The sequence below is a fragment of the Tympanuchus pallidicinctus genome, unplaced genomic scaffold, assembly GCF_026119805.1.
Source record: "Tympanuchus pallidicinctus isolate F22 unplaced genomic scaffold, pur_lepc_1.0 scaffold3, whole genome shotgun sequence".
NCBI lineage: Eukaryota > Metazoa > Chordata > Aves > Galliformes > Phasianidae > Tympanuchus > Tympanuchus pallidicinctus.
In genome coordinates, this window is record NW_026294747.1 from 101,902,782 (window position 1) to 101,924,425 (window position 21,644).

General features: G+C 44.4%; 2 protein-coding genes across 6 annotated transcripts in view; one reads left to right on the forward strand and one right to left on the reverse strand.

The window, feature by feature from the left end:
• The first annotated feature begins 5,306 nt into the window (after positions 1-5,306).
• Positions 5,307-10,531, forward strand: LOC128086092 (prolactin-releasing peptide-like). 2 transcript variants are annotated; one of them, XM_052694323.1, is made up of 3 exons: positions 5,307-5,396; positions 8,426-8,594; positions 9,867-10,531. In XM_052694323.1, exons 2-3 carry the CDS (start codon positions 8,447-8,449, stop codon positions 10,043-10,045), a joined length of 327 nt encoding a protein of 108 aa, XP_052550283.1. In that variant the 5' UTR covers positions 5,307-5,396; positions 8,426-8,446; the 3' UTR covers positions 10,046-10,531. The 2 variants fall into 2 exon arrangements, with proteins under 2 accessions (XP_052550283.1, XP_052550282.1); XM_052694322.1 differs by lacking the exon at positions 5,307-5,396 and having other exon boundaries at positions 7,654-8,594.
• A 631-nt stretch (positions 10,532-11,162) lies between these two features.
• Positions 11,163-21,644, reverse strand: part of MYRIP (myosin VIIA and Rab interacting protein) — a 190,044-nt gene continuing 179,562 nt past the window's right edge. The window contains exons 12-17 of one of the 4 annotated variants that reach the window (XM_052694296.1): positions 20,860-21,054; positions 17,595-17,756; positions 15,892-15,996; positions 15,736-15,796; positions 14,837-14,955; positions 11,163-14,190 (exon numbers count right to left, since the gene is read on the reverse strand). In XM_052694296.1, coding sequence (XP_052550256.1) covers positions 14,158-14,190; positions 14,837-14,955; positions 15,736-15,796; positions 15,892-15,996; positions 17,595-17,756; positions 20,860-21,054 — 675 coding nt within the window. In that variant the 3' untranslated portion in view covers positions 11,163-14,157. The remainder of the gene's footprint in view (positions 14,191-14,836; positions 14,956-15,735; positions 15,797-15,891; positions 15,997-17,594; positions 17,757-20,859; positions 21,055-21,644) is intronic. The other 3 variants (XM_052694298.1, XM_052694299.1, XM_052694297.1) reach the window with 3 other exon arrangements.

Below are 21,644 nucleotides of genomic sequence, written 5' to 3' on the forward strand. Positions count from 1 at the left end.
AAATGAGAAGTTATGATTCCGATACATACTTCTGGGGCATAAATTTAAGCTAAATCCATTGTGGATTTCTTGCTTGCTAGGCCCATCTGATTTTGTCTTTACATTTGACACTGGAAAATGCACTTGTCTATGAAGGTAAATAGAAGGAATACTTTCCTACATGACGCTGCGCAGCTAAGTTAGACAAGTTCAAAAAAGACTGAGTTTCCATATTATCTCCAGCTTTTGGGGGAAATGTTGCCTTTGTGTTAAGTTCAGCCAATCTCTTTATGGTCTGGACTGTACTACAAGAGAGACTTTTGTAGAATTAGTTAAATGAGAGGCTTATCACACCAATACTTTCTTTTTACTCTCTGTCTCCTTGCTTTTTCCCCCATTTTTCTAGCAGCGATCCTTTCTTAAGTTTCTGATTTGAAAGATGAAACAGTAAAAGCCCTGTGATTTTCAAGATGGGTGGAGCACATTGGTAGGCAGGAGCTGATCTGCACAAACTTTTTGTGCTGGCTTTATCTTTCTTTCTGCAACGTTGATGTCTGTGATCCGTAAGGACAAAACAGAATAAGTTGTACAAACATGACGGCCTGGTGGTGATGGTCAGGCAGAGGAAATATGCCAATCCCTCGGCAGGAAACCCTCCTGGTCCCATGCCTGGGCCGCCCACACCCCTCAGGGTCAGGCTTCGGCCCTGGCAGCTCCCCACATCCCAGCGCTCACCCCATTTCCACCCAGCTCACCTCTGCTGCTACGCGTGCGCCTCGTGGGACCCCGGCTGCCTGAGGCAGACAGGCCAGGGAAATGCAGGTGATGGCTGTAGGGATGGGCACTGAGAGCCGCTGCCCGCAGTCCCCAAAGCACAACCCAACACCCAAACCAAACGCTCGTTCCACCTCCAAGCCTCGCACACACGCTCGACAGGAGTCCAGGCACGAACAAACTGGACCAGGCTCTGCCCACGCCAAAGGTTCTCAGTGAGGGTGATGTGGTCACAGTCCTTCTCTTCAACGTGTCATCACCTGTTGCTCTGTGATGTTACCACTGTCCCTGTGCCCACGCTGCACTTTGTGTCTGGACACTGTAAAACTCCTCTATAAGTCAGGAATTCTTGTGCAGCCACTGCTGTGGCCATAGTTCTGTGACTGTCATGATGCCAAAGGTTTCCAGCTGCACTTTGCTGTAGAAGATTGCACAGAAAAAAAAAAAAAGATAGTAGCAGTTAAAATAGGTCTAAAACCCGTGTGGAACCCAGATTTGTTGTTGCTTTGGGTTCAATTTTAGATTATGTTTAATTGTTGGAGAGCCCAGGCTGGAGTTAATCTCGGTCACTGATATCTACTAGACATCAGTACTCAAAGAATGGATTGGGAGTGATACTCCTGCCATTACATGACTAATGTATAACCTGGCAACTGTTGTTCAGGAAAAGATGAACATGTGAATCACTGAAGGTTATTTATGACTGGATCAGCTCCAAGGATGAAATCCGGGGATTCATTGGCTTGCAGATGAAAAATAGAATAGAATGCAGGCAAAAAGTACACTTTTGTGCAAAATGCCATGCTAATTCAGAACCCAGCAGTAACTCCACAGATAAGTCAGAATGCTGGAATGAAGCACTGCATGCTTCAAGACAGGTCAAAATATTTCCAACCTCCATTTCCTTTCTTGAACTGTGATCTTCCCTGCTCCTACTGCATGACTGTCTGCTCTAGCCAGCTGCATTCATACGCCATGCATACCTCAGTGCTGTGCAGAGGGCTGTGTAATGGAGGGAGGAAGAAAAGTAAAAGTTTCAGAAGAAATATTCTCCCTACCTCCAGCAGTGTGTTTTGGAAGGTGGCTGTAACCAGGCTAAGCCTGGCTTGTATTTTTCCATCAGGGTTCTAAGTGTGGTGCAGCATGCCAAAGAAGGGCTTAGCGAGATTGGTCAATAGCCTGAGCTGCATGCAGCCCGTGCCTGAGCTCCTCAGTAAGCCTGTGATAACTGGGAGAACTGGGAAAAGTTGGCACCTTGTTAGTGGTAAGCACATGAATATCCAGTCCAGATTCCTAGAGACCTGGGTCATATGCCTTTTGGTTTAGCTTTAGGTATGCATTTAGGGTTTGACATACTCATCCTTTCATTTGAAAGCTATGGATGTTGGTTGCTCTGTGATAACAAGAAGATAATTTCTGTCTTAGCCACTAGATGGTTCTGTTTCTCAAAGAAGAAAATTACTCCAGAATACAGCCAGTCCTGGCTTTTCTTGAAACCTGAGTATTAGTAGAGAACGGCTTCAGTGTAATTCCACACGTAATTAGCACTTCATCTAGTTGCCTGACGTGGTTTTCTGAAGCTCACTTAGTGCAGCTGGCTGTCTCCTCAATCGCTGATTAAATATTTCCTAGTTAATGTCAATTCAGAATTTCCAGGCAGAACAAATCCCTCCCTCTTATTCAAAGATAAGCCGAATCAGAATGGCAACGTTTTACTGCTTCTTTTCCCATACAGAAGTCATGCTGTACTGCAGTATGGAAAGCAGAGCAGATTCGTGGCTCATGCAGACATTCAGCACCATGGCATTTTCAAACTGTTTGCGTTCTGGTATGTGAAACAGTGAGAGTGGTGGGCTGGAAAAAACAACACCCTATTTCTCTATCCACTGTATCCAATGAAGTACTGAATGTGCACTGGTGGTTTTCACCTTCTGTTTGTGAGCGCGTGCCCAACTTCTCCCTAAACTCAGAAAGATGCAAGTTTTAACACTGAATCTTCTTCCCCTTCACTGCACACCAAGATGTCCTCGAGATGATTTTCCCAAGTCACTCTCTCATTAACTCCATTCTTTTGATCGCTCTCTCCCAGTTACTTCCAACTAGGAATGTCTTTTGCTCTTTTGTGCAGCCTTGCTTTCCTCAAAGCATAAGCCTTGCTATGAACAGCATCATAAAAAAAATGAAGATCACAATTGCCTGAAATGACTCTGAGAAAACAGAATGATTGATGTGAAGCTTCTGAGTATCATATATAGCAATGAGGCAGTTTGGTTGTGGTCTGCTGGAAAAAAAAAAAGACACCTTGCAGTCAACAAGGATGGAGTAAAATAGTACTGTGATAAGAGAAATGCCTGAGAAGGCTCATTTAAATAGACTGTGTCTATAGCTGATTAATCTTCATCACTTAGAATATTTTATAGTGATGTTTCATGAAGGCAGAAAGACCAAAAGCAAAAATAAAAACATATTTGGAACTGGCAGGTGGTGTGCTTGGGACAGAGGCATGGATGTGATCCTTGTAGCTGGGGGGCAGCTGTCAAGTCCCTGGCGTATGATTGTGTGGATGCTGAGAATTTAGATGGGTTCAAGAAGCAGTCGTGAAGGAAAAAGTAATCCATTAAAGGCTCCCAGCTACAAAGACACATTTGACTTGGGAAATCTCTGAGCCACACGTCTCAGGGTCCTGGGAGAATATTCCCATGGGGAACATCAAAATGTATTCCCCTCTTTGCAGCTTACCTAGATGTTCTCTGCTGGCTGCTGCCAACCGCAGGATGACGCAGTAGATCGACCTGGGGCCTGAGTGAAGGCAGCTGGGCATATCATAGCATTTTACATGCTGGCTCTCCTAATAATATTTTTTTTCTATGTACAGCATGCTATTTTTCAGACACATTTATCTATAAGCAGCAAACCATGTTAACACAAAGGTATTGCACAGTTTTGTTTTACACAGTCACTTCTGAGTAGGTATAAACCAGTGAAAATTCTCTGCTCTCGAAAGGCTCCCATTGCAGTTGCAATGGCAGCCAGGGGAGAAGGAGTAAATTGGCTTTTATTTCTGCTTTAAGATGATAGGGTCACTTAGCAAAACAAGAATACATGCTACACATCCAGCAGAGAAGAAGCTCTCATTCTGGCAGTTGCTCACTAGAGATCAAGAATTGATACTAGATTTTGTGGCCAAAATAAACATGTAGGGAGAAGATCTGTGATCCAAAGCATTGAAGGGCTTTACTTAGTGAGAAGACACCCTCTCCAGGCGTGCACATGGAATTAGCACAATGGAAGCACAGCCACTGACTGGCTCTTGGGAGCAGATTGATTTTTAAGTAGGGGGTATTTGCAAGGTTCAAAGCGAAGATGCTAATAGGAGGTTGCTGAAGAAAGCATGTATATCGATTGCGTTAGGTGCAGAAAGACCTTTTGTGCTATCTCAGACTTGAAGTGCTCTTCACATGCTGCTATGGTACACGATCCTAAGTAGACTGAGTAAACTCTTGAAAACTTTGATGAGGAAGACACTTCTTTTACCTGTTAGTAAGTGGAAACTGGAGAGAGGAAGAGTATTTCTTAGGCTTTACTCCGTGTGTTCATACACATGCACATAGAGAAAACTGCTGTATATAAAGGGTAGATTCATTTTAACCACACAAATTAGTGATCACCTCCTCCTCAGGCAGAGATAGGGTGGTGGTGGGGTTACCCACTTGATGCCTGGATACTGAGTAAGCCAGGGAGAGGCATGGGAGCATCTTTATAGAAAAACTGAACAGGTCTTGTTGTAGTATTTCCTATTCACTCTCAGCTTGTGGAGTGAGTCACATCTCAGGGCCAGCTTCCCTGAGCGGAGATTTATGGAGGTGCTCACTGCAGATGCTCAGCTTCACCAGGCACAGAGCAGATCCTCTGCCTGAACAGAACCCCGTGGCTCAGTCCCTGGTCCCTTCACATTTCAGCCTCTCCTCAGGACTCAGATGGAGAAGGGGAACAGTTGCCGGCATGAATGCTGCAAAACTTGGTGGTGAATATAGGTGCTAAACAGTGGATTCTTATCAGCAAGAACTGTGCTAACACATTGGTCAAGAGAGAGAGGTAAAAACAGCTGTGCCAAAGAGATGGATGCTGTAGAAATGCAGAATTGCCCAAGATCTCAGCCTCGTGCAGATGAAACTTTGCCCTGCCACAGCACTTATCCACACTTAGGCATGCTGCTGAACCAGGCTGGGTTCAGTCAGTTGCAGGGCCTCACACATAAGCAGGCTGAGTTGGCCCCAGCCATGGATCAGATGAGAGCTCCTCCACATGTGGCCTCGGATGGGGACAGCAAGAAGAGGAGCACGGCTGCTACAGACTATGGGGAGGGGGGAGGTGGGCTCTGCTCTGTGCTGAACTTGGCACTACCCTTGTCTCCTGCTCCCTGCCCTGATCAATAGCTCTCTTAACAGAGCCTCACTTCTCTTCCCCTCCCTTTGTGAATTTAAATTTTGCTCTCCAGCATCGCTGACGTCCTCCTGGCCCACCTCTTGGCTCTCCCCGCCTTCAAGCCCACTTCCCTGTGCTATAAAAGCCACAAGACCCCAGCATCTGCCCTGCTTTTGCTGGGAGCAGCGCATCGTGAGGAGCAGCCCTGCTGTGCACAGGTGAGTGACTCCTGCTACCTGCTTCGGCACCTCTCTCCTGTGGATTTCCTTTTTATTTCAGCTTTTACTTTTCTCCACTAACGTACATAACTGTGCTTGTTGCTGAACACTTTGTCCGGTGTTGGCAGCAAAGCAAGCAGTGCTGAGGAAACACAGCTCCGCAGGGACGGAGCCCACTGGAGCCTGAGGTGTGGTGGTGATGGGAGCCCTGCTCCCAGGCCTACAGTCACCCCACGTTTGAGCTCTGGCAGAGGTTTCCACCACTGCTTTCAAGCGTGAAAGTTGATTGGTTTGCACTGGAAGAAGGTCTGCAGTTGCTGGTCTTGAGTAAGATGCTGCTTTAGGGTTTAAGGAATTTGTAGCACTTTGTCTTCTGAAGATACCCACGATCAGTTTAGATCTGATGGATCTGTAGCAGAGCTCAGGTTCAGTGTGCTGTGAGCCGGGTGCCCAGCAGGAGGGCTGGGAGGGCCAGGCTGCCCCCACACTGCTTGGGGCTGGGACTGAAGGCCAGAAATGGGACCTAGATTTAGTGACTTCCTTGTGGGCTTAGCTGGAAATAGAAATGAGTGCTTCACTGTAACTTTACCAGTGACTTGAATATGCTGTAACTTTCTCCTCCGATGCTGCTCTAAGTTGCCAGACTGCTCTCATCAATATTGCTCAGCCAAAGTGTAAAGGCTCTGCACAGGGACCGAGAAGAAGTTGACTGGATTGGCAGAAGTGCCAACTTTGTGCTTTGCTCCAGGAGCAAAACTGTTCCTGAAACTTTTGTGTCACGTTTGGTTGAAACTGGTGCATTTTTAAAGCTTTTTGGTGATCATTTAACAGTTGGAAATGAGGAGCAGGCAAGGAGACCACATCGTCTTGTTTTTACAGTTTTCCCTTTGGAAGAAGGCTGGTAGGCTGTGGGATTAGGAAAATCCAGACCTGAGGAGATCACAGGGCCAACAAAAAGACCTGTGAGCAGGTAAACAGGGATTTGTACTTCTCGTTTGTGCCTAGAGAAAGGTGGAGCTGGGGTTAGAGTTGCTTGGCATCATTTGGGGTCAAGTTGGTGGCATCACTTCTGCCTCAGTTTCTCCCCATATAAGCAGAGATAGGAAAATTAGAAGGTGGAAGAATTAGGGAGAACTGGAGATGCCGGGCCCCCTGATTATTTGGGCATTGCAAGTTACTCAGAGGAGAGCCACGTGCTTCACTGAAACCCCAGCCAGGTCAGGGGGCAAACAGAACATTGAACACACTGCGGCAGTCTGGGAAGTGTCCTGACTGGCTGATTCAGGCAGAGGACCAGATGTTGGATGCTGACACACAGCACTGCTTAGGAAAAACTGTGTGCTAAAAGCTCTTCCTTTTATTTTTGCCATTTGCCACCAGTAAGTTCCCAGAAAAGCTGTACACAAAACCAGGCAGCAAGTAATCCAGAAAACCCGTCTGCAGCTGTGTAAGCACACGGGAGAGATTCCTTAAGCACCTTCATTTTTGTCTCACTGCGACATACACCAGCTGGAATTGGTGCACAGAACGCATCCCATGTTGTTTTACACGTAAAGAACATTCTGTGCCAGTTGCCTCTGCAATATTCAGTGTAAAAAAATCAACTCACAGTTCTGTTAAAATTACTGGTTAAAATCGCTTTTCTCTAAGCTGCCCGCTAAGCAACTGCTAGAGTGGGGGAAAAAATACACCGGCACTGAACAGTAGAAGTTAAAGAGCTTTTGACTTTGTATTGCAATAAAAGACATTGTCAGATTCTGTCTTTTTTCTTTTGTTGCCCTTGCTACATGCTTGGGAACAACTTGTATCAAGAGTTTTTCCATTCCTGCTCTGCCCACACTGAAAATGAGCTAAGATTTGAGCATAACAGTGCTGAAGCAGAAAAGGGGAAAATCCCACCCTCACACAGGGAGCAGCTTCAGTGTGGGCATAGCCAAGAGTACTTCCTGTAGCTCTGTACCTGTACATCTCTTAAGTGACACTTAAGCAAGCAAGGCTTCCCCTTACTTCCACTGCCAGAGGCTCCAGACTGTCAAATACAGTTAGATTTTGCACAAGGTAGGCTTTTAGCATTACAACTGGAGAAAGGTGATGCAGCTTGACCAAGATGTCACACATACAGGGTGTAGTGGTAAGTAGAGGCCAGGATCAGGCACCTCCTACATGCTGTTTTCCCAACCCAGCACCTTCTGGCTGTTGCATCTAAATGCATTTACAGGACTGGAAGAACTAACAGTGGAAACAAAACCGGAAATCATACTTTCGCCTGCTATCCGTGAAAGCTCACATAAGAAGATGATTTCCTTTCAAGAAGATTTTCTAATGTATTTAGATGTAAAGAGATTGTTTAAAATATAAATGTGAAAGGTATCTCACAAGTGGGGAAAGGGTGATTGTGCAGTCAATGAATATACAGAGGATATAGTATATCCAGGAGCTTGGCTGATGTAATTATTATATTGGAGTAGGAAAGAAGGACACTCACCCTATCCTGGGCTTGCTGTAAAACTCCAGTGAAGTGGATCTCCAGAAGAGGCCCTTCCCTGCTGGCAGTCAGCTCTTAAATGGGTCTAGGAGAGGTGCAGCCAGGCTCCACGCCTTCCTGCAGCACAGCTGAATCGCCTTCACCTGTGCTCCATGGCTGACTCAGTGCTCGCCTCAGGTGGTCAATCAGAGGCTCAGGCCGTGATTCAGCAGCCCCATACAATGATGGAGATAATGGCTAGAACGTACTGATGTCCAGTGCCCACATATGAAAGGCCATGAGGACGGTCAGTGGCAGCCTCAGGGCTGGGATTCTATGCCTGTGAAGCTGTGCCATGGGCTTTCATGGATGTTGAGGGAAAGCTCAAGCTGCATGTCTTAACTCAGTAGATGGTTCGCAGCAGTCTTTAAACAGAAATACTCAGGACATCCCCAGTGTCAGCACTGAGTCATGAAATGGCCCTGATAGGAACGTGCAGTCACAACTGACATCTTCCTTCACCTTGAGATCTTTGATGTCCCTATGTCCACTTTCCTCCTCACAGCCTTCCTACCGTCGCTCCACCATGTGGCATCTGATCCTGTGGGCATCGCACCCCCCGTGGTCACCAAAGCACTTAAAGCTGGTCACCATCTACATGCTGGTGCTCTTGGTATCGCTCAGCTTTGCTTCGAGACAGAGCAGACCTTTTAAACATCAAATAGACAACAGAAGTAAGTATGACTCTCACCTGATGCAATGTGATGGTGATCCTGTGGCCCCTGGTTACAAGGGATCAGGGTCAGGCTGCCAGGCAGAGTTCAACTGCAAATCCTTGCAGGTGTTTCTATGGTAAAACAGTGGAGGGAGGTCCTGCTCTTCAATTTACACTTTTAAGAGCATATACAGATCTTAATCTCTACCTTATAGCCCTGAATTTGTCAAGGGAAATACTGCAATTGTTAATAAATACCTGAGAATACACCAATGTACAAAAGACTGACAAAATGCAAGGCAGTTTATATTGACTATTTAAACAGCTTATTTTCAGCTATGTTCCACAGATCTGTGACAGTTAACATTTACTTTTAAGAAGTAATAAAGCAAGCGCCGGTTGCTTATATGTGCTTAACAGAGGTCCTAATTTGTGTCTGGAAACATCATAGAATCATAGAATGGCCTGGGTTGAAAAGGACCACAATGCTCACCTAGTTTCAACCCCCTGCTATGTGCAGGGTCACCAACCAGCAGACCAAGCTGCCCAGAGCCACATCCAGCCTGGCCTTGAATGCCTCCAGGGATGGGGCACCCACAGCCTCCAACATCAAATTGTCTGAAAGTCAAAATACAAGTGTCTGAAGCATGCTTGTTCAGAAATACTGCGAAGAACCAACCTGAATGAAGGAGAGCACTGTATGTCCCAAGCAAAAGCTAATATACAAACCAAAGTATTTTTGGGAAAATTTGTATTGTCAAATCTCACCTTCCCCCCAAGGAGCAATGGCTCATGGTTGAAAGTGCAGTGAGCAAGAGGTGCGTGTGGGAAGTAAGGCCACAGGCTCACAGGGGGACATCCCTCTCCTTACAGAGGGAACTGGAGATGTAGGCAGTCTTGGTTTTTAGGTCCTTGAGTCAAAATAAAGAAATGACTTGGGATTTGGCAGGCAGCGGGACGTTAAACACTGTGTGGAGAAACAAAAGTGGATCTTTTGTTTGGTTTTCTGAGTTCAAGCAGCAAAACTCACAGGGGAAAATCCTGCTGCCCTGTGTGAGACTTCTGTGTGACTCTCATACTTCATTACACATTTGAAGTCCTGTTCCTGACACCCCTTTGGGGTCTATGGAATGATTTGGTATCACCTCCAGTGTTTGTTCATTTTCACTGACGCTGTACGTTAGTGTTATACCTTCTCCACACCTGCTGTAGAACTAAACTAGGCTATAAGGCCAACTATGAGTGCATTCCATAGGAAAAAAAAATATCAACCCAGCTCTTTGAATTCCAGGCCCTGAGATTGATCCCTTTTGGTACGTGGGACGTGGTGTTCGACCCATTGGCCGGTTTGGGAAGAGGCAGCTGAGAAGTGGCCGTGGAAGCTTAAGGCCTGTGAGCAGGCGCCTGGATTTCCTCCTGAATGCCTTGTGGGAGCAGGAAGTGTTGGATGCAGAACACGGTGACTGGTGATGGCTGTGTCCCGAGGCGGTGACCTAACCTCTGCTCTCCAAGTTGCCCCTGCCTGCACCTCAGGGCTCTGCTTTTGCCTGGCAATCCCATGCTGCTCCTCTCTCTGCTGCGGCAAATTCCTTCAAGAAGAAACACATTGAGAGTAGAGGTAAAAGGCAATGCGTTGACGCCAGCACTAAGTGTAACCATAGCTTTAAAAAGCGTTTCTTCTCTCTTTAATCACCGCCGTTCCCTTCTCTGAGCTGTGATGATGCTGCACACTGTAACGTTACTCTTACCCAAAATCCAAAGAGCTCCTGTGCTGGGATTTAAACTCAACAGTGTTAGTGTACCATGAAATCCTCCTGTCACATTTTAAAGTCAATGGCTGTTGGTATGTAAAAATAAAAAGCAATGGTTGGATGAAAGAAAAAAGGCTCTCGTTACTTTTTAACGTACCTGCATTAACGGCATGAAATCTGTAGCTTTTATGCAGAGTGTTAACATTCACTTGTGGGAATGCAGCCCTGAAATACACTCTGGCCTTTTATCATTCTTGCTGTGCTGCTGAAAATATATCAGTGAACAAAAAGGAGCCTCTGTCAAAGATAACTATCTTGTCCCCGAGGAAGGACAGAAAATTAAAAAATAATTACTATTAAAAAAAAGTGCAAGGTTTTGCACTTGGGTCAAGGTAATCCCAGGTGTCTACTCAAACTGAGAGGAGAAGTCCTTGAGAGTAGCCCTCCTGAGAAAGACTTAGGGGTCCTGGCTAATGAATAATTTAACACAAGCCAGCAGTGTGCACTTGCATCCCAGAAGGCCAATGGTGTCCTGGGGTCCATCAGAAGAGGGGTGGCCAGCAGGACAAGGGAGGTGATTGTTCCCCTCTACTCAGCTCTGGTGAGGCCCCCTCTGGAATACTGCATCCAGGTCTGAGGCCCCCAACACAGGAAGGATGTGGGGCTTTGGAAAGGGTCCAGAGCAGGGCCATGAAGATGATCCAAGGACTGCAGCATCTCTCCTATGAAGACAGGCTGAAAGAACTGGACTTGCTCAGCCTGGAAAAGAGAAGGCTGTGGGGAGAACTCATTGCGGCCTTCCAATATTTATAGATGACAATAGATGACAAACTAGAATGAACTCGCATTCCTAGTCGTGCTTTGTTAGAATCACTACTAAAATTTAATAAAGATTGCATTAATTATAGCAGGTAATTCAACTCTTGTTTCTGTTTGTGAGTGCTCTGTCAGTAAGGTACGGATGCTCCACCTCCCTGGAAAATGACCTGACCTGGAGGTGGTAGGGGTTATTTCTCCCTTCAGCCGAGCAAGAGGACTTTGGGTTGCCCATTTGCATTTAACTGAGAATGGTTGTTTGTGATGCAGCAGTGTGGGCAGAGTGTTTCCTGACCAAAGGCCACACAGATCCACACTACAGAGGAGAGCTTTTGTGTTTTCTTTATGAATCAAGTCCTTGGAAAGGCATTTTTTTCATAAATTGTTTTTACTCTTTTATAATTTCTCTTGACAATAATTCTTGGTGAGTATGCAGATAACAACAACAAGGCAAGCTTAATATCCACTCAGACTCAATCAAATTGATCATATCGCCTTCATTTTACCTGTTAAAATATTTTCATTTATAAAAATTAATCTAAATATAAATATTAACACTAAAGATTGAAATCACTTGATGACAAAATAATCCTTTGTGTGCTATAACGTATGCTTTCATGATTTTTTTAAAACAGTAAATTATATCTTTGCACATATTTGGCACAATAAACAGTTGTAAAAATTCAAATGCCATGTAGCAGGTGGGATTTTTTTTCTTTTTTTCTTTTTTTTTTTTTTGCAATGCCTACACAGTACACATTTTTCTGTCAAAGAAGACTGAATATTTTAACATTGTAACACGATAATAGTTGTTTTTCATGCCTCTTAAAGAAAACAACCTATTCCAAACTTTGTTGGCTTGTTTAAATCACGCTAACAGAACAAAAGCCAAAGAGTTATTCTATTAAAATTAGTCATTTCTGCATCATACACAATATTGGTTATTATTATTAGACGAATATGTAGACCAACCACCAGTAATGACATCTCATAACACACATACCTGCGTTAACCAGAACCTGGGAATGTGTTGTATACATACACGAGAACAGTCAAGGGAGGAGGAGGAGACTGCATAACAGAAAATTCCTAGGCATCCTACTCTGTTTAATCTCCTTTATGGATTGCATATATAAATAAAGTCTATTGTTATATATATACTTATATATTAAACAGAGCGGGCCAAATTCTGCCCTCACATCTATGCAAACCAGTTCTGGAGAACTGGTATTGTGTGAGAGTAAGAGAAGGCGTAATTTCACCCAGAATAAACACATCGAGCCACATTTCGGCAGATGGAAATTCATGGGAGAGATGGAGCAACACTTCTGCCTCCAAGGAAGGAAGATGGCTGTAGATATTGTGACATGTCCCTACGTACGGCTGGACAGCAGCACGCTGACGGGCTCAGCTTCAAATACTCAAGGTGGATACGTGACTGGAGCTGTTTCCCCAGCCTGCCCATCCAGCCCTTCCTTACCAGCCTCCCCTGCCTCCTACGCCCTGCTATACTCCGAGCGTTAGGTTTTGCTCTGTAGGTACCAGCAAAGGACAGAGACACTTCAGGGAGGTGTCCTCTGACCCTTCAGCTGTGGGGGATCTTAGCAGTTCATGTCCTCCTTCACAGCATGCCTCCCATCTGCCCAGTCTGCATATGTGTGCATATATCTGCATATACTTGCACTGCATTGTGTGGCATACAAAAGATTCACCGGCCTCACACTTACCTTCTCTAACAAATTCCTTTGTACAACCCAGAACAAAAAGCACTGCAAATTGGCACGGCCCTTCCCAGAAAGGGTGAGAGGGACAGCTTGTAAGCAGCATCTTCCCTCATGGGCATCTGTTCAAAGGCTTTCCAGGGTTTGGTGCAAATTTCTGGGGTCTCAGGAAAGGAAAGAAGACATCTGGTGACTCACAGTCCAATTCAGAGTGGTCCATTTGTAGTGAGCACCAGTGACAGGCCCTAGGTACTACACCAAATTGGTTACGGATGGGTGAAGGAAAAGACATCTGGGCTACATTCATCTCCTCCTCAGAAAAGACAGCAAGTGGCAGAAGGGAATCTCTTACAGGTTGCAGCCACCTCACAGCCACCAGTGAGTCAGCAGAGATCTCACCCACGGCGCTTTTACTTTCTTTCTCCAATCTTAAAGACTTGGTCAGAACAGATTCTGAACTACAGAGTGGTTGGACATCACCAAGCGGACAATGATACCAAGAAGAACGAGACAGACAAAGGTGGTGGTTTCACAACAGTACTCAGATGTGTCCAGATGCCAGGACTGTAACCCAGCAGACATCTGGTCCACATGTGCTGCGTACCACCAATTCATGGCTCATCATGACATCCACGCTCCCCCCCATCTCCGACAGCAGAACACAGAGCCCTGGAGCTAGAACTCTGTCAAAGGTACTCTGAGCGAACAGAGAAGTCTTTGCACATCGCATCTCCTCCCACCTGCCTTGTCAAAACCTCCTCTGGCTCCGGGGGAGCAGTTAGATACACAGATCCTCCACTCTCACCAAGCAGCTAAAAGCAGCATACACTGCACAGAGTTGTTCTTATTGCTCGACAAGACAGATGCCTACATATATAAGAGGCCAGCAAATGTGGATCACAGGTCTGCTTTGTTCACTCTTTCGGTATGAAATATTGGCCTGTAATTGTGATTGACTGAGAGTACAAAAACATACTGCAGTTTAAAGACGACATACTTTAGTACAATCAATGGGGAGAAAAAGTGCATCTTAAAATGTGGAGCCTTGCTTTTGAAACTCAGCGTCCCTTCCAGAGTCTTGTGAGAACTTTAAGGCAGAGTTTCCTTTAGCAGACCACAATGCTGAAGACTTGGACAGCTTTCTCAGTGAGGTATCCAAACAAAGCCCTATAACTGAGGCATTGTGGGTTCTTGAGGGTCCATTTTCAGCTGGACATACACAATGGCTGTTAAGTAAAGGCACTCTAGTGTACAGCCTTAGGCAGTGTGTTATTGGCAGTAGACAAGTCAAAGTTTAGTACATCACAGCAGATCCTATAGCAGGTTCCTGGAATAGAGAGGGACAAGGAAGAGAGAAAACATCAGCCAAACACAAAACGAGCCTGCCAAAGGGAGCCTGGTCCTTCTCACTTCCTCATTTCTCTTCCACTTATCTAATGGCAAACTGCTTAGGCACAGTTAACATTTTTTTCCTTGAAGAAAGATCAACGACGACTGATAGTTCTGCAGTGAAACCTATTTGTTCAAATCCTGCCTTGCCAACACACGGCCTGCCTGCCTACTCCTCAAGTTTCACCTAGGCTACCTTTGAACATTTCTCAGAAATCAGTGCAATTCAGGATGACCCCTCACCTGTAGAACTGCACTGTGCAGTTGGTGTTGGGAGGGCCTGAACTGCAGGACCACAGCTTTATTTCTTTACTTTAAATAAGGATAGCACCTAATTAATTACCTGACAGCTGGCATGCATTCCTACAGGCTAACATTCAGGAGCAAACAGCTGCTATGTGCTGGTGGTGTATAGTCAGACAGCTTCCAGTATAACAAACACAATCGTTTAGAGCAATGTATTATTTTTCTTCACACTATTAAGAGAAGTTTTGTGAAGATGTTGAAATACATCTGCCTACGCTGGCATCTCTCTATATAACCCACTTCATAAGCAGCTTTAAAAACATTTGTGTTGATTTTACCAGTAAGTCCTTGGCAGTGCTTTTCCTCTCTTTAGTTCTTTGTGTTAGAGATCCTTGAAGCATGAAGTTTCTGTTAAATGTTCTGACAGTGGTAATTGGAGACCCATCTATTTTTTCACCTGGGAAAAATACAAACATGGAGATTTTTCACTTAACAGACTGCAGCCAACGTAGCAATGCTCCTGAAGAGTCACAGCTGCTAGAGGGAGAAATCTTCCCCTAGGACAAATAAGACAAAAACTTCCCCTAGGACAAAACACGGATTTAATTTAAATGGGAAACAGCATGCTGTGATACTGGAAGTTTACTAAAGTTAGAGGCCATGTCAAATATTGGAATTACACAAGAGTAAAGCAGGATGTAAAACTGTCAGAGATGAAGGAAACATGGAAGAAAAGAGCACTGTATTTTACAAAACTAATTCACAGCCATACTCTAGCATACTAGCCACATCTCTGAGCCTGGTAACATGGACTGAACTTGGTAGGCACAGTCATTAAGAAAGCAGCTGTAGGCTGTGAAGGGTGGCAAGTGGCTAGTGGCAATGAGCCCTATGACTGCCTGCCCCTCACAGCCTACCCTTGTGTGCTTGGCAGCAGCCTAACTTCTACAAGACATGAATTCAGCATGCTTCATTTGCTTTTCCCAACCTTTTGCTTCTGCTCCTGCTAATTTGCTACTCTCATACCATCTGCTGGAAGAGGGAGTGGTGATGTTTTATGTACTGAACGTGTATTTTATTCTTACAAGTGCAATGGCAAATGAAGAGGGTGGACACATCTAGGCTTTCTCTGTTCATTTTATAACTTAATCTCACCCCTATTTTGTTGAATTGTACATTACACTGAAATTTCTAAGGAGAGACTACAAACATAGCACAGGTAACAACTTCAGTGCACCTTTTATTGGTGGAGCTGGAAGTTTCCTCCTCTGCTGTCTTGAGGTGTCAATAGTATGCATCTGAAAACAACACAAATGCATTACTCAACTCCATTATGGAAAATGAGGCAAGATTTCCCCAATGTATTTTTGAATACTACATAATGTTCTGGCACCTGGTTTGTTTGCTTTTGATCCCGTTTCCTTGTCAGGTGAACACATGGAGCCACGTTCAAGCCTGCAACAGTGAGAGCTGATATTCTGCTCTCAATATCTGAAATCTTCAAAGAAAATAAGAGAGAGAGAGACAGACAGACAGATGGGGAGGGGGAAAAAGAAGTTTGAAAATTACTATGGATGCCACCACTAAAATATATCCCTCCCCCCAGTCACATCTTCTTTAATCAAAGCATACAAACAGATGGCTGAGCTCTTCAGCAACTCTGACACTTTGCTTTCCTGTATACTTTAGTCCTGATGTCAAAAGGGGGTTAATTAAGATGAAGAGAAAGAGCAATCCAACCTACTGTGTGACTCCAAGGAAAAAGCATTTTGCTCCTTTTGAGGAAAAAAAAAAAGAAGAGAATCCCCTGTCTGCCATCTCCCAGTTACTGCTAGCTATACTTCCAGGTTCATTCAAGCTGTGTTTTTCAAAGGCTACATTTAAACAACTACTGTTTGGGACACATTTCATAATTCAAAATTAATTTCAAGCACACACAAAGTACATCCTCTGTCACAAAATGCAAACGTTTGATCTTGAAAATTTGTTGTAAGTAATATGCATGCTAAACACAAACATGCATAAATGCAAGTATCACTATGAAAAAGCATTCAATGGAAAAGAAGTTGCTGGGAGAAACAACAGGCCAGGGAAGCAAATGTAGGGGGAAAGTAGGCTGATGAGTGTCAGAGAAGTGAGCTGTCAGCTGCACGTTAATCTGATTCCTGATTTACAACACCTGAGGTGTTTGTTCTGCAGAGGGCCTTCAGTCCAATTGCATGCTATCTTTTTGTCATCCTGCTCTCATCATTCAGGCCTCTCCCCTCCTCTCTTCTCACTTCCATTAAGGTGCGTAGCAGAAATTACCGACCATGGCCAATGAGGCCACTGCCAATTTGCCATTTATTTCAGCACTGCACTTCTGACGTCTGGAAAGTGTCAAACTGAGGGCTTTGAGCACACTTCCACTGAGCAAAATAAACAGGCAGTGCCCTGCTGAGGCCATCATGTGGCACAGCCAAGTCAGGAAGCACTGCAGCACACTGCTACTCATGTGTGCACTGTACCCGTGCAGCGTGGCAGCCTTATCTTGTTCAGCTTTCTGATCAGGCCTTGAAGTTTCTTGCAATCTCAGACTTCCTGGAACCTGCTAGAGAGACACTAGGCCACATAGTACAGGAGCCTCTGCGTTTTGCTGGGCTGTGCATGGCTCAGCAGTCAAATCCCAAAGCAGACTTGCAAATGCTGAGCTCTGCCCTTGACCTTTTCAGGTTGATCCACCCTGGCTTCTTTACAGAGTGCTCTACAATCTGTTGATCAGAACTAGCCAAGGCTGCATTTGCAGTCAGACAACAGCCCCATGCATGACAGCACACCACACGATCTCTATGGGAGCGAGGAGCAGGGACAGTACTACAGTAACACACTGCTGCACTCCTGTCTGAAAACAAGCTGGGGGAAGGAACAAATACAGTACATCTGGCTGTGCTGAGCGACACGTGTCAGCTGTGCTTTGCTCAGCTCCTGTGATGCAGTCATGTATCCTTGGACCGAGAGTTTGCTGCAGTACAAGAGAATGTTGCAAAGAAGCGTGTGCAGGTGGAAGGGAGGGAAGGCGGCATGAAGCAGCGAGTGGCGAGGAGCAGCCGTCCTCACCTGCAGCTCTGCATGATGCACCTGGGCAGCTGCAGTGGCCACCTGGTCCTCCAGCTCAGCCAGCTCCGATTCTGCTGTCACGCTGCTGATTTGCCGTGCTGCATCCTCCAGGCTGGTCAGCTGCCCCTCCAGGCCATACACTGTGCTGGCCGTCAGGTACACCTGTGGGGGGACAGGGGCAGTGATTCCTGTTCTGTGAGCACAGAGGTTCTCCACGACACCTCTGAGCTCCCCTCCTCACTAAGTCATTGCTAGTAGGTGCTGGCAGAGGTAAACCATTCAGGAATAATCCAAAAACACACATCTGTAAAGAGAAGGGAGGAGAATGAAGAAGATGAACTCCAAATCCCTTAGGTGCTACAATGCTATGCCAAAAAAGACTTGTTCTGGATTCACTAGCAAAAAAAACCCACACCAAACCAAACCACAAAAGAATGCTTAAAAGTTTCCTTTTCTATTTTTAACATTCAATTTCACAACAAAAATTAAAGCTCGCAAGGTAAAGTCAACAGATCACACCTCATGTAAAACAGTATTTACTGAAACACTTAATGCCTTCAGTATTATTCACACTCAGTGCATTCTGGCAATCAAAAACCGTGCAAGAATAACAGTCCAGCAACATGTGGCCATGAACTTCTTATAAAATAATGGTGCTCAGATGTACAACACAGTTTTGCATTTCACTCGGGTCTCACACAAATATGCAGCAGCCAAAAGTTTTGCCATCCCCTGGCCCTGTGGGGAGTCAATAGACTTATCTGGGCAACACGTGAATGACAGATGCCATAACTTAGAGATCTTCCCTAAAAACAATATTGGTTGGTTAAATTGGTTGACCCATTTATGATAATTCTGATAACTGAAAGAAGAGATTTCATTTCCCATTCTGCCACTCAGAGCACTAATTCACAATGCACTGTGTCTTATGTGTTTCTTTACAGCTGAATGGAGGTTCTTGGTTTATAGAAAAGGGTGATTTTCTAACACCAGCTTTTGACAACTGTGCTTAAAACTGTGCTGACCCTTGTCAAAATACTACTCTTTCTGCCTATTTATAAGATAGCCAACAGACTGTTCCATGAGGCTGGTAACAGGACAGTGGAAATGAAATATATTTTCTCATTTTTCCCACTGGCAGTTTCATTCACCCCAACACCAGTAAAGGCTGCAGTGCTACAAAAAGACCGTGAATTAAACATACCCTGTGGCAGACTTCATGGCTCAATGGGCAAACAAATAGGATCAGAAGCAGATCCTTGAGTGTAACTTCCCTACATATGTCTTGCACTCAAGTCATTATTTCTGCCTGTAACTCCCAGACCCTGCAGTCCTTTGATGTAACAGGTATTTAAATAATTTCTGGCCACACTGTGAGTTTATGGGTCTAAAGTGATGAAGAATTACTATAATAATAATAATAATTATTATTATTATTATTTTATTTTGTTATTAAGCTCTTAGTTGCTTGCAATTTTTTCTTTGTATTCATTGTTTCAAGGCATGAATGTATACATATCTTGTTCATATTTTTGCTAAGAAACAAACTCACTACATCTTGTATGAACTGCATTTTCTAAGGGGCAATATAATGGCAAGAAATCCTTCTAAAATGTACTCAGAACAAACAAGTGACCTGATTTAACACCTTTGCTCAAGTACTTAGAGACAGATATAGACTGTGAAGGTGACATTATATCTAAATATAATTGTTCCTGCTTTTGTGGGTTTTAATTATTCTTTCCATTTACTTCAGTGAAGTGTCTTTGTGGTCCAACATACAACAGCCACTTCAGATTAACAGGTCCTTTTTTGGATTTATCTATTATATCCAAAAGCTCAGAGAAAGAAGAAAAGGGACAATGTAATAACAAACCTCTTCAGAAAGAGACCACAAAAAAAAAAAGAAAAAAGAAAAAAGAAAGAATGTCAATGATATTTTTGTAACTCAGTCACTCTCTACATTTATTAAATTTCAATTTTATTGATCATTTTCCAGCTACATCTAAATAGAAGGTTTTCCCTAATAGAAAGATTCTCTTTACCTGAACTTCCAAACAGCAATGGTGTATTTCCAGAGGAGGAGGAGGAGGCTTCCAAGAGGATGCAGCGCATGCATGTGTGCCCCCATCTGCACTGGTAAAAATCCTGCATTCCTGAATTTCTTAAGGCTCTTTAAATCTGTGGATGTGCAGTACTGCAATCCTGACAGCAAGCACTTTTGCCACCTACTTCAAAATCCTTTCTGGAGCAGAGAAAGATGTGTGGGGTCTCAGCAAGGCTGAGCTGAGCCTTATTAATGAACACCACAGCAAGCAGTGCTCTGCCTCAGCATACAGTATCTTCTCAGTGAGAAATGCCCGGCCCAAATGCAACTGGAGATCACAGCACCACAGATGTCAAATAGTAAGAAGGACATGAAGGATTGCTGGAGCTTAAGTGAGTAAAAAATGCACCTCAGATAGTTTTTAATGCAGTTTCCCCTAAGAAGAGATTCTGTCTTTGAAAATTTTCTGGGGGCTAAAGACATACACGATGTGCTTTCTTGAATTGATCGGGATGGTATAATAGGAGTGGATTCCTGTGAGATCTTTAAAAGCTCCTAATGAAGCGAAAAACCACTGAAAAGTGATCAGTTAGATGTGGGAAGCTGAGAAAATCAAGTTACAAATGTACCAACTGCATTACGTGGGTCCATGAAAATATTCCAGTGGGTTGTGACTTCTCTCTGATTCAGCATCAAACCTTTCCTGAAGATGACAGGCACTCATGAAAAAGGAGATGTTTGTTTAATTTGACCCCTCCAGCCTGCTGCTCTTACTGGCTCCTGGTGCACAGTGCTGGGGAAGTGTGCACGGAGAAGTAGCCCTCCACTTTTCTGTGTGACTTGGGGCAGGCTTTCCCTACCTGCCCTTACAACAGTGAAGCTGTGCTGGGACTTGGGGATGCGTGGTTTCAGCGAGGCATGGCGCAGCTGGACAGCCACAGGGATTTGGAGGGCTTATGTTAATTTTTAAGATAGGGTTTCTGAAATTGGTTGTAAAACACAGCACGTCCCCTCTCTCAAATAACAACACTGAAAAAAAGGAACACACAACACAGCTGAATACGCTGCGTTGAAATAAGATCTTTGGTTCTGTTGGTGTATTTGTTTAGCAACACAGGACTAATTCATACCACAGGCTGATGCTGCCTAAGCACTCTCTCTTTCCAGCTGCCTCACACACACACACACACCTACTCACATGCTGATTTGTGTTCTTACATTTTCTTCCAGTGTGGTGAGCTGCTCATCAAGTCTGATGGGGTCGGTCCCCAGTGGGAATGAACCTCTTCCCTTGTCCTGAACATCATCTGGGAAATCACAGGGACCGGTGGATTCTGCTATCAGCTCTTCAGTGGCATTGATAACTTTCAGGACCTCTGTAGATATGTTGCAGAGAGAGACAGCAGAGTACTTCTGTTTTGATACAAGAATAGAGAGAGAAAACAGCACTATGTTAGCACAGAGGGGTATTATGTAGCATGGCTTTGCTTATACCTGTAGGTTTAAAAATGCCAAAAATAATACACCTGGCTAGTTGCTGAGGCACCTATTTCTCCCTTTTCAGCACATGCACACAGATACAGCAGACAGGTAACACACATACACAACTATTCCACAACTATTTCTACTGGAGGGCTATTCCAAACCTTATGTGAAAGGAACATACCCATATCTAGCTTTAAAATCCAAGTGAGCTAGATACAGCTATTTTTGCAATAGCTTTTAAAGCAGATTTTGAACCACAGCCTTCTTTTTTGGGTGCTGGGAAACAGATGTGGAAGCATGTCTCCTTATCTACAGGAGCCATCCTATTGCAGCCACAAACAGGGGAGAGCAATCTGCAACAGCCCAGTGAAGACAGCAGTTTATATGGATGACTGCTAGGAACTGCATGATGGCCCCAAAAAAGAAAGGTTGAGCTATAAGTACATAAACATTTGTTAAATAAGCTATATCAAATACCAAGGAAAAGCATGCAGTTTAATCCATGTTCAAAAATGTAA

Bases quoted from the DNA above. Each gene is read 5' to 3' on its own strand.
- LOC128086092 (XM_052694322.1), top strand. From the start codon at position 8,396: ATGTCCCTATGTCCACTTTCCTCCTCACAGCCTTCCTACCGTCGCTCC. The intron at 8,595-9,866 runs GTAAGTATGACT...TTTGAATTCCAG, and splicing joins ACATCAAATAGACAACAGAA to GCCCTGAGATTGATCCCTTT.